Source organism: Coregonus clupeaformis, chromosome 24 (genome assembly GCF_020615455.1).
Source record: "Coregonus clupeaformis isolate EN_2021a chromosome 24, ASM2061545v1, whole genome shotgun sequence".
Classification (NCBI taxonomy): Eukaryota; Metazoa; Chordata; class Actinopteri; order Salmoniformes; family Salmonidae; genus Coregonus; species Coregonus clupeaformis.
Window position 1 is genome coordinate 30,291,116 of NC_059215.1, and position 12,019 is coordinate 30,303,134.

Genomic DNA, 12,019 nt, shown 5'->3' on the forward strand with positions numbered 1-12,019 from the left:
GTGAGGCTTTTATTCCATGCACAATAAGGTCCATCTACAGAAGTTGTGCGTTCATTTGCACCAATTAAACAGATTTTTTTATTCAATGTTTGAAGCTATATCCATTGTCTCAAGGTGTAGAAGGAGCAAGTGAAACGGTTCAGGAAAGAGAACCCATCCATGGATTAATATAGAAAGTCTACATTTGAACTCCCCTCTGGGCCCATGTCCTGAAATATCTCAGTAAAGGATGGAAGAAATTGTGTCAAGGGGTGTGAGTTACTTTATTCATAAATGTCCATTCCACCATTATGTCACTATCCTTTACTGATAAACAGGACAACAATTCTCACATAAGAGACATTTCCTCACAGGACCTAATGATTGATCCTGGAATGTGATATCCTTCTGCGGATACAGCACAGTATTCCATAACAAATAAAACAACTTTCTAGTATTAGATGTGTATGTTAATAGAAATATGTATATAGAAGGCATAAGCATTTGACATGAGCACAAACATATCTGAAGTCACAAGTGGATGGTCAATTAACAGTATCTCTATGTCCACATATGCTACAAAATCAACTTTAAAACCTCAAAAAAACATGTCAAAAGATCATAGCAGAATAAACAGCTTCGACAATGTGAAAGAAAAGTTTAAAAAAGGGAAAGACGACATGTATTCGTGGTGAAGGCCAAATCCCTCTACCAAACGACCTAAGAGCCATAGTTCGCTTCATCAAAGGCCTTGCGGGCTCTTTTCAGCTCCTCGTTCATCGTCAAGAGGTCTTTCACTCTGGCAAACTTCCTTGGATCTTTCCGGATAAGGAAAACAATGTCCTCCACCTGGACACGGCCCTGGCGTCCGATGGACATGGCTTTGTGTGTCATCTCCGTGACGAACTCGATCACAAGGTCCTCCAGGATGTCCACTGACTCAGTGTAGGGATTCTGGTCATCTCCAAACCCATACATCATACACCGAAGTTCTTTGGAAAACAGCCTTTTCCTTTTGCCGTGGTTCCCATCGGCTCCACCAGCCCCGTCATCCATATCATCGTCAAAACCAGCTTCGTCTTCCTCCTCCGCCATCCTCCCAGATCCAAACGGTGTACTAGAGCTAGCAATTGTAGCTAACGTTAGATAACTAGCTGGCTAATTAATTATGTAGCTAGATGGCTAGTTACAAAGCCCAGTGTCCAATGATATTTCGCAAACCTTGCAGGTTAGATGCAATTGGAGTCCTGAACCGTTTTGTTGTGGCGGGTTTTTAACTTTATACCAACGATAAAAATCGAGGGCCAAGACAACAATTCCTCAACCAAATTAACAATTTCTTCTTCGCTGTAGTTGCCGGAAGTAGCTACAGCAACTGGCCAGGTTGTTTTGCTGGGGAAATCGAAAATACTGCCACCTAGCTGGAGTCGGACGCACTTGATTCAGGTCGCCCATCGGACCGGCAGAGTGATCCATTGCATTGGACCAAGGACTACATTCCACCAAGCACAGGCAAGCAAAATCAAGTGCACCGCTTGGCCTGCTCAGTCGAGCGGTTTGTACGATGCCGTGGCCGGTGTGTAGAGTGGACTAACTGGCAATAACAAAGTAACGTTGCTGTAATTTGGCAAGTAAAACAATGTTTCAATTCAATTACTCTGTACAGCCATATGTTTATATGCGTCTCTTGATAGTTAAGCTAGTTAGCCAACGCGTTACTTGATTTAGACGGACCGTTCACACTTTGCTTAGCTAACGTTAGCTATCTAGCATACCAGCTTTCGCCGCCGTTCGCCAGCAGGTGAGTTCAGCCAGACAGTAGCTACAGTTTTAAAATGTTTTCATAAGATATCTGGTTCAGCTAGCTAACCATTGTAGCTAGCCAGTTAACAAGTTATCAACTGTCTTCCCCGATGTCTTGCCCGTCCATATTTTATGTGCTTTGTTAGCCATATGGCCCAGGCTTGTGTTTTCCAGTGCCATCATAATCGTCAGCCACGTATCTATTTAGCTTGGCCACATAGGCTTATCTGAGATCATAGCTACAATATTCGTTGTGAACACTTTAAAAAAATATATGCATGTTCATGTACAGTATTACCACAACACACTGGCTGTGTCAGTGCTATCATACAGCTGGGAGTATGCTCACTGATAAGACTGGTCAAACAGATTGCTCAACTCAGTCACATGCTCAGCTAGCAGCAAATTGTATCAGTTATTTTGTCTGATTATATTGTCAACTGATCCCATCTTTCTCACTTTTCCCTCCTCTCTCCCTTCCCAGCTTTCAGCACAGCGAGGTGCATTGCTCCTGTTTGAAGATGGTGCCTCTGCAGTAGTTCCTGCGGGGAAGGGTGAACCAGCACCATGGCTTGCCCTGTACAGTTCCTATGCCGGGCAGTCCGCACTGTGAGCCTGGTCCTCGTTTACTATGTCTTCTCCATCGGCATCACCTTTTATAATAAGTGGCTGATGAAGGTGAGTCTGAGGCTGGCTCACACTCCTTATGCGACATAACATTGTGTACTTCAAATCAAAAAAAATTGTCACATACACGAGTTTAGCAGATGTTATTACGGGTGTAGCTAAATGCTTGTGCTTCTAGCTCCGACAGTGCAGTAATATTTAACAAGTAATATCCAACAATTTCACAACATATACCCAATACACACAAATCTAAGTAAGGAATGGAATTTAAGAATATATACATAAATTATATGGACAAGCAATGACTTGGTATGTTTGCTTTGCATGCAGTGCCATGAAGCCTAACTCACTATCACTGTTTGCGGGTCTTGTTCCCATCTCTCTCCCTCTTTCTCTCAGGGCTTCCACTACCCACTGTTTATGACGCTGGTCCACCTCACCATAATATTCTGTCTCTCTACCCTGACCCGCTCGGCCATGCAATGCTGGACAGGGAAGCCTCGGGTCATGTTGAACTGGAAAGACTACCTCTCAAAGGTTGCCCCAGTCGGTGAGTGTGTGAATCGCTACATACAATGGCTGATTGTTTGTGGGCAGTCTATGCATATATAACATGATGCAGCCACCACCATTTTTTGTGTGTGTGGGGTGGGGGTCGAGGCGAGGGTCGAGGTGAGGAGGAGGATAATTTAAGATACTCTTTTGAAGAGGTAGGATTTCAGATGTTTTCGGGAGATGGGCAGGGACTCTGCTGTCCTAGCTTCAGGGGGAAGCTGGTTCCACCATTGGGTTGCCAGGACAGAGAAGAGCTTGGACTGGGCTGAGTGGGAGCTGCCCTCCCAACAACCAAAAACACATATCTAAGTTTAGATTTCATAATGAACCAGAAAATCAATAGTTATTTCTGGTTGTTAATCAAAGTTGGCTGACTAACTCGTTGATCCTGCTTTGTATACTGAACAAAAATATAAACGCAACAATTTCAACGATTTTACTGAGTTACAGTTCATTAGAGGAAATCAATCAATTGAAATAAATTCATTAGGTCCTAATCTATGGATTTCACATGACTGGGCAGGGGCGCAGCCATGGGTGGGCATTGGAGGGCCAATCAGAATGAGTTTTTCCCCACAAAAGGGCTTTATTACAGACATAAATACTCCTCAGTTTCATCAGATGTGGAGGTCCTGGGCTGGCGTGGTTACACGTGGTCTGCGGTTATGAGGCCGGTTGGACGTACCGCCAAATTCTCTAAAACGATGTTGGAGGCGGCTTATGGTAGAGAAATGAACATTCAAATATCTGGCAACCAGCTCAGGTGGACATTCCTGCAGTCACCATGCCAATTGCACACTCCCTCAAAACTTGAGACATCTGTGGCATTGTATTGTGTGACAAAACTGCACATTTTAGAGTGGCCTTTTATTGTCCCCAGCACAAGATGCACCTGTGTAATGATCATGCTGTTTAATCAGCTTCTTGATATGCCACTCCTGTCAGGTGGAATAATTATCTTGGCAAAGGAGAAATGTTCACTAACAGGGATGTAAACTAATTTGTGCACAAAATTTGAGAGAAAGAAGTTTTTTGTGAGTATGGAAAAATTCTGGGATCTTTCATTTCAGCTCATGAAACATGCGACCAACCCTTTACATGTTGCGTTTATATTTTTGTTCAGTATAGTATACCCCTCTGATGGGGTACAACAGTTGAACTAAGCTCATGAGGCATTCACCTTCCTGTCAGTAAGAAATAAACCCTTTGTTACTAGGAAAATAACAGTGTGCCATGATGTGATCAACAGTCCTAAAAAGCTGTCTCTTTCAGCCATGGCAACAGCGCTGGACATTGGACTCTCCAATTGGAGCTTCCTCTTCATCACCATAAGCTTGTAAGTGTGTGTTTACTACAGGGCCTTCTGAAAGTATTCACACCCCTTGACTTTTTCTGCATTTTGTTGTGTTACAGCCTGAATCTAAAATGGAATAAATTGAGATGTTCGTGTCACTGGCCTACACACAATACAAAATGTCAAAGTGGAATTATGTTTTTAGAAATGTTTACAAATTATTTAAAAATGAAAAGCTGAAATGTCTTGAGTCTATAGGTATTCAACCCCTTTGTAACGGCAAGTTTGAATAAGTTCAGGAGTAAAAATGTGCTTAACAAGTGACATAATAAATTGCATGGAATCACTCTGTGCAATAATAGTTGAACATGATTTTTGAATGACTACCTCATCTCTGTACCCCACACATACAATTATCTGTAAGGTCCCCCAGTCGAGCAGTGAATTTCAAACGCAGATGCAACCACAAAGACCAGGGAGGTTTTCCAATGCCTTGCAAAGAAGGGCACCTATTGGTAGATAGGAAGAACAAAAAAATTATACAGACGTCCTTCCTAACTCAGTTGCCGGAGAGGAAGGAAACCCCTCAGGGATTTCACCATGAAGCCAATATCTGCTACATGGCATATTATTATTATATTATATTATTATTAGTGACTTTAAAACAGAGTTAAATGGCTGTGATAGTTTTCTCCTAAGGATGGATCAACAACATTGTAGTTACTCCACAATACTAACCTAATTGACTGCGTGAAAAGAAGGAATGCAAAAAAATGTGGCAAAGAAATTAACTTTATGTCCTGAGTACAAAGCATTATGTTTGGGGCAAATCCAACACATCACTGAGTACCACTCTTCATATTTTCAAGCATGGTGGTGGCTACATCATGTTATGGGTATGCTTGTCATCGGCAAGGACTATGAAGTTGTTTAGGATAAAAAATAAACGGAATAGAGCTAAGCACAGGCAAAATCCTAGAGGAAAACCTTGTTCAGTCTGCTTTCCAACAGACACTTGGAGAAAAAGTCACCTTTCAGCAGGACAATAACCTAAAACACATGGCCAAATATACGCTGGAGTTGCTTACTAATATGACATTGAATGTTCCTGAGTGGCCTAGTTACAGTTTTGACCTAAATCGGCGTGAAAATCAATGGCAAGACTTGAAAATGTCTGTCTAGCAATGATCAACAACCAACTTGACAGAGTTTGAAGAATTCTAAAAAGAATAATATGCAAATAATGTACAATCCAGGTGTGCAGAGCTCGTAGAGACATACCCAGAAAGACTCACAGCTGTAATCGCTGCCAAAGGTGATTCTAACGTGTATTGACTCAGGGGTGTGAATACTTATGTAAATGAGATGTTTGTATCTCATTTTCAATACATTTTGAAATATGTCTTAAAACATGTTTTCACTTTGTCATTATGGGGTATTGTGTGTAGATGGGTGAGATTATTATTTTTTAAAATCCATTTTGAATTCAGGCGGTAACACAACAATGTGGAATAAGTCAAGAGGAATTAATACTTTCTGAAGGCACTGTATGTATCTACCTAACTTTGATCTATAGTTTGCTTGACCATCACTGTTCTGAATGGCATTAAAATATTTATTTGTATGTTTCCTCCAGGTACACAATGACCAAGTCTTCTGCAGTGCTCTTCATCCTCTTCTTCTCATTGGTTTTTAAACTAGAGGAGCCGGTAAGTCAATTTCACTTGAGATAGGCTAACTGTTGTTGTTTCTTCTTGGTCATTGTTTATCCAGTAGTATTAATGGGTGTTGCATGACAGAAAACTGCATTTAACATTCACGCTTTGTTCACAATACATGTTTGAAAGGCAGTGTTCCCGTGTTCGCAGAGACCACATTCACAGGAAACGCTGCATATGTCGGTTCAATCGGAAATTACTTTTAAATAGTGCATTGTCCAAATCCGCGATCGAATCTCAGCCTTTATGATAAAATGTTGCTGAACTTTGATGGAAATAAGTACAATGTTCTATATTTATGTTAAAAGTAGAACAGGTATGAAATGCAAATAACGCTTCCTTCTTTTCACTCTGTCAATTAGGTTAGCATTGTGGAGTACCTACAATGTTGTTGATCCATCCTCAGTTTTCTCCTATCACAGCCATTAAACTCTGTAACTGTTTTAAAGTCACCGTTGGCCTGATTAAATCTGTTGGAAATTCATTGCTCGACTGAGGGACCTTACAGATAATTGTATGTGTGGGGTACAGAGATGAGGTAGTCATTCAAAAATCATGTTAAACACTAGTATTGCACACAGAGTGGGTCCATGCAACATATTATGTGAGTTGTTAAGCACATTTTTACTCCTGAACGTATTTAGGCCTGCCATAACAAAGGGGTTGAATATTATTGACTCAAGACATTTCAGCTTTTCAATGTTATTTAATTTGTAAACATTTTGAAGAACATAATTCCACTTTGACATTATCAACATAAGTTTCCCTTATGGCTCAGGTGCATACATGCATCATAGGAATATACATAATATACACACACAAACACAGAAGTCAGCTCAGACAGATCCAGCTCAGAGAGGCCCAGGTCATGAGCTCTATCAGCAGCAGATTTTAATTTAGAATGGAAAATGAATGTGTTTATGCAACAAATGTTTGTGCACCGTATCACAAATCGAACCACATCGGTTCGTTCCTCGAATCCAACCGAATCGTTTCAAATGAAAACGTAGGCTATCGTTCCTGTATCGTATCGGAGCCCATGTATCTAACGTTAGATACGTATCGAATCTTGAAAGGGAAAGATGCACATCCCTTACACCTAGGTGTACCGTAGCCGCTCACATGGTTATGCCATTCTCATTTAAAGGCTTTCTTACCACACCCCCTCACACATTATACTCTTGTGTGATATCTGGATCATTCATTACTACAAAGGCAAGACCTGCCTAATTGAAGTCTCTGCGGTTGCAATCTTCCCACCAAGACACTCGCTTTCCAATGTTCTAGACAAGACTTGTCTAATTGATGTCCCTGCAAGCTTGCCACCTTGGCACTCACTTTCTAATGTTCTAACGAGCTCTAGGATTCAGTGAATGGATTCTCTTTTCATGCATAGGAGGAAGTTCCATTCCCTTCAGGTGTATCTAACTATGTGTCTATGCACTTTGAAATGTGTGTGCATTACATATACAGTGAGCTCCATAATTCACTGGACAGTGACCATTCTTTTGTTATTTTGGTTCTGTACTCTAGCACTTTGAGTTTGAAAGGATACAATGACAATGAGGGTGAAGTGCAGACTGTCAGCTTTAATTTGAGGGTATTTTCATACATATCGGATGAACCGTTACGTAATTATAGAAGCTTTTGTACATGGTCCCCCCATTTTCGGGCATCAAAAATCATTGGACAGTTTAACATAATGTAGAATAAAGTAATCATTGTTAATATTTGGTCGCATATCCTTTGCATGCAATGACTGCTTGAAGTCTGCGATGCATTGACATTACCAGACGCTGGGTATCTTCCCTGGTGATGCTCTGCCAGGCCTGTACTGCAGCCATCTTCAGTTCCTGCTTATTTTGGGGACTTATTGCCTTCAGTCTCCTCTTCAGCATGTAAAATGCATGTTCAATTGGATTCAGATCCGGTGATTGACTCGGCCAGTCAAGGATTTTCCACTTTTTGGCCATCAAAAACCCCCTTTGTTGCTCTAGCAGTATGTTTAGGGTCATTGTCTTGTTGCATGATGAAGTGCCGTCCAATGAGTTTGGAGGCATTTGGTTTTATCTGAGCAGATAAAATATTTCTATAGACTTCAGAATTCATTGTTCTACTTCTGTCTGCAGTCACATCATCGATGAAGACAAGTGAGCCTGTTCCACTGGCAGCCATACAGGCCCAAGCCATAACACCCCCTCCACCATGTTTCACGGATGAGGTGGTATGCTTTGGATCATGGGCATTTCTTTTTTTTCTCCACACTTTCCTCTTTCCATCACTCTGGTACATGTTAATCTTTGTCTCATCTGTCCACAATACTTTTTTCCAGAACTCTTGGGGCTCTTTTAGGTGCTTTTTAGCAAACTGTAATCTCGCCTTTCTGTTCTTCAGGCTTATCAGTGGTTTGCATCTTGTAGTGTACCCTCTGTAGTCCTGCTGGTGTAGTCTTCTACGTATGGTAGACTTTGACACATCTACACCTGCTTCCAGGAGAGTGTTTTTGATCTGTTGGGCTGTTGTCAGGGGGTTTTCTTCACCATAGAGAGTATTCTCCGGTCATCCACTACAGTGGTCTTCCTCGGTCTACCGGGTCTTTTGACATAATTGAGTTCACCGGTTGTTTTTTTCTTGTTAATGATGAACCAAACTGTTGACTTGGGCATGGCCAGGGTTTTTGCAATGTTCCTGATTGATTGATTTTCATTTCTGAGCCTTATGACGGCCAGCTTCATTTGCATCGACACTGCTGTCTTCCTCATGTTGTCACACCACAACAACAACCTCCAAAGGCAATAGCAAAGTCTAGAATCAATGCTATTCATCAACAGCTCTCCTGCATTCACTAACGACACAAATGAATACACCTGCCTAACGACACACATCTGTGAAGCCAATTTAACAAATACTTGTAGTACCTTAAAATGGGGGGACCATGTATAAAAGGTGCTATCATTTCTAAACAGTTCATCCGATATATATGAAAATACCCTCAAATTAAAGCTGACAGTCTGCACTTCACCCTCATTGTCATTGTATCCTTTCAAACTCAAAGTGCTAGAGTACAGAACCAAAATAACAAAAAAATTGTCACTGTCCAATGAATTATGGAGCTCACTGTATATGGTTGTTAACGTTATGGTTGTGTACTCTGGTTCCATGCCCTTGATGTGTATGATGAGGAAGTGCATAATGTGTGCATGTGGACAAAAGGCTTCTGTTCTGACCCACACGTTACTCTATTTTTCCAGAACCCATACCTGATCGTGGTGGTCCTTCTGATAGCCAGCGGTCTGTTCATGTTCACCTTCGAGTCGACCCAGTTCAACCTGGAGGGCTTCATCATGGTACTGCTGGCATCGTTCATCGGTGGGATCCGGTGGACCCTCACGCAGGTCCTGATGCAGAAAGCAGAGCTTGGTCAGTTACCAACTAGTCTCAGAAATCCCAAACCTAGGGAAAGGGTGTATGTTGGAACATTGTTAATGTGGGAGGCAACCCTTCTGCCTAGGGAGACTAGTTACTGAGCATCATTGTGTTGTTGTTTGGTCTTGGACTTGTCCTTTTATTCCCTGATTAGGCATTCAGCCCAGTAACCCCCACTCTCTTCCACATTCCACTCCCACAGGGCTCCAGAACCCAATAGACACCATGTACCATCTACAGCCGCTCATGTTCATGGGCCTCTTCCCACTCTTCCTCTTCAATGAAGGTAAGACTTTTACTATGCTTTCTAACCTGTTTGTGATAGTCCATGCCTGTCAGTCTGGGCATGACATAAGTGCCTCTATCTGTGTGTTAGTGCTGATCCATTTCTCTCCATCTGATTCTGTCTGCAGGGCTGAGCCTAAGTACCTCAGAGAAGCTGTTCCGTGTGAATGAGCTCTCTCCCCTGCTCTACACTCTGATCATGCTGAGTATAGGCGGATCACTGGCCTTTGGCCTGGGCTTCTCAGAGTTCCTGCTAGTCTCAAAAACCTCCAGTCTCACTTTCTCCATAGCAGGGATCTTTAAGGTAAGGAGGATAACACTGTATATCACTGGTCACCCTCTCTGTATCCCTCTGCTCACACCTTCTGCTCCCTCACTTGAATTGCTTCCTTTGCACCATCTCTCCCGCTGTCTCAAGCACTCCTCGTTTCACCTCCCCTACACCCTTTATTCAAAGTGTGTTTTCCATCTCCCCCTCACGTACCCTCCCTGTCCCAACTAGGAGGTGTGTACTCTGCTGCTGGCAACAGGCCTGATGGGGGACAGGATGAGTGGACTCAACTGGATGGGTTTCGCTGTCTGTGTTTCTGGCATCTCCCTGCATGTGGGGCTGAAGACCTACTATTCCAAAAGTAAGTATTCATACCATTACTGTATGTGGTACCCTACACTGTAAAATGAAAGCAAATTGTTGTCAATCAATCCCTGGTGTAGTCGGTATATTAGGTATGTTGTAATTGCTTGTTAATCAAGCCAGCGCAGCTGAAGGTACTGTGGCTAATCGAAAGGTATTTCAACAAGCTGTCCTTCATATCCAGTAATTGGTTATTATTTTTCAATCTACTCCAGGTAAAGTTCACTCGTTGAGACAGATGCCCATTCAAAACAGCCAAGACCTGGGAGTACCACTATTGTGTCATAAGGAATACGAGGGGGAGGAGACAGCTGATGACGATGATGAGGAGCAGGAGATTCTACTCTGAATCTAACAAGATGGTTGACTGACTCATGTTCCAGAGAGGCAAAGAGAAGGGATCACTGCCTCTACCTCGCTTTCCAACCAAGGTGCACGAGTTGAGGAGCAAACTGAGGTAGAGAGGAGATTCGGTAACACTTGGAGGACAAATGGAATTAAATAAAAAGTTTATTTATTGCAAAAAGTATAACCAACGTGTTTTAGCCTTCTTCAGAGAGGCCACAGAGGAACAGAAGGGGAAGGCTTCCAACCCTCCTCTACAGCCAACATTCTCTTCAGCCTTTGTCCAAAATCGCTGAGCATTACGGTCAGTAAAATGGACAGACGCCCTGAACTTCAATTATCAAATGCATTTACTGTTGCCTTTTAAGGGCCTTCAGTGATGTGAAAGATAAGTGTTTACCTTATAATATGTGAAATGACCAAACCGTACGTGCCATTATAATGATAGAAAGGTTTAATAGAAATGGAGGACCACTTGCCTAAACATCAGACTGTTACCATGGTTACTCCATGATTGTCAGTCTGACCGAAGTCGACCTAAAAAAGAAACTATATTCTCTATAAGCCAAAATGTTGAATAAAATGATATTTACACACACTTTACTGGTTGTACATGCTATTGGTCCTTTTGGCGGTAGGTGGATATATCCACAGCAAAGTGTTGTTTACCCTACTTTTTGCGGCACCAGTAGGTTCTGTTGCTTGTATTTTCAATCTCTTGACTCATTGCACGTGCTGCACAATATGTAAACAATAGCTGTTTGCTGTTCGGTCTGTGGTTTGTTTAGGCTAGGCCAAATTGTGCAAGTGTTTGTCACAAACCAGCGTGCTGAAGGTCGGGTTGTTAACACTTCCCTGTGGATATTTTGTAGGGGTGTAACGATTCGTTTTAACAACGATTCGATTTGTATCACGATTCGTGGTTGTCGATACGATTCAAGGACGATATTGGTTCATTTAGAACGATACGATCCGAAACGATTCAGTGACTTGAAATCGATTCAGTAACCTTTTAGCCAAAAATTCAACCAGTGTGACTGAAATAAATACCTGGATACTGGACAGTGCAGGTGAAGTTTCCTAGATTCCTGTTTCTTGTAAGGACCGCAATGGTGGCTTGATAATTTCTCGCTCGTCGGCTTCTCATCTGTCATCCGCCATGCTATGCTTTGTTGTCTTGGCGCCTTTGCGCTGCTGCTGGCGCGATGACGTCACGGATAGGCAGACTGAATCGAGTAATGTTTAAAGCCTTTATCATTAAAAGTGCTAAGAAAAAACATCCATATAAAGTCTGACGTGCTTAAATCCAATGGGTTATTTCCTAGTATCGATACAATCGATTTATTACATTTT

General features: G+C 42.1%; 2 protein-coding genes across 3 annotated transcripts; one reads left to right on the top strand and one right to left on the bottom strand.

Moving 5' to 3' along the window:
• Positions 1 to 244: 244 nt before the first annotated feature.
• On the bottom strand, positions 245 to 1,344 carry taf13 (TATA-box binding protein associated factor 13). Its single transcript, XM_041846220.2, has one exon. It carries the CDS (start codon positions 1,072 to 1,074, stop codon positions 700 to 702), a length of 375 nt encoding a protein of 124 aa, XP_041702154.1. The 5' UTR covers positions 1,075 to 1,344; the 3' UTR covers positions 245 to 699.
• A 156-nt stretch (positions 1,345 to 1,500) lies between these two features.
• On the top strand, positions 1,501 to 11,264 carry slc35c2 (solute carrier family 35 member C2). Of its 2 annotated transcripts, none has more exons than XM_041846214.2 (10): positions 1,501 to 1,780; positions 2,267 to 2,460; positions 2,809 to 2,959; positions 4,237 to 4,300; positions 5,895 to 5,967; positions 9,228 to 9,396; positions 9,605 to 9,688; positions 9,816 to 9,991; positions 10,190 to 10,319; positions 10,537 to 11,264. In XM_041846214.2, the coding sequence occupies exons 2-10, from the start codon at positions 2,350 to 2,352 to the stop codon at positions 10,668 to 10,670; spliced, it is 1,092 nt and encodes a 363-aa protein (XP_041702148.1). In that variant the 5' UTR covers positions 1,501 to 1,780; positions 2,267 to 2,349; the 3' UTR covers positions 10,671 to 11,264. The 2 variants fall into 2 exon arrangements, with proteins under 2 accessions (XP_041702148.1, XP_041702149.1); XM_041846215.2 differs by having other exon boundaries at positions 1,527 to 1,587.
• The last annotated feature ends 755 nt before the right edge of the window (positions 11,265 to 12,019 follow it).

Excerpts from the sequence above, each read along its gene's own strand:
- taf13 (XM_041846220.2), bottom strand. The coding sequence starts at position 1,074 with ATGGCGGAGGAGGAAGACGAAGCTGGTTTTGACGATGATATGGATGAC.
- slc35c2 (XM_041846214.2), top strand. The coding sequence starts at position 2,350 with ATGGCTTGCCCTGTACAGTTCCTATGCCGGGCAGTCCGCACTGTGAGC. Across the intron at positions 2,960-4,236 it reads CTCAAAGGTTGCCCCAGTCG|CCATGGCAACAGCGCTGGAC; the intron begins GTGAGTGTGTGA and ends TGTCTCTTTCAG. Across the intron at positions 9,397-9,604 it reads GATGCAGAAAGCAGAGCTTG|GGCTCCAGAACCCAATAGAC; the intron begins GTCAGTTACCAA and ends CCACTCCCACAG.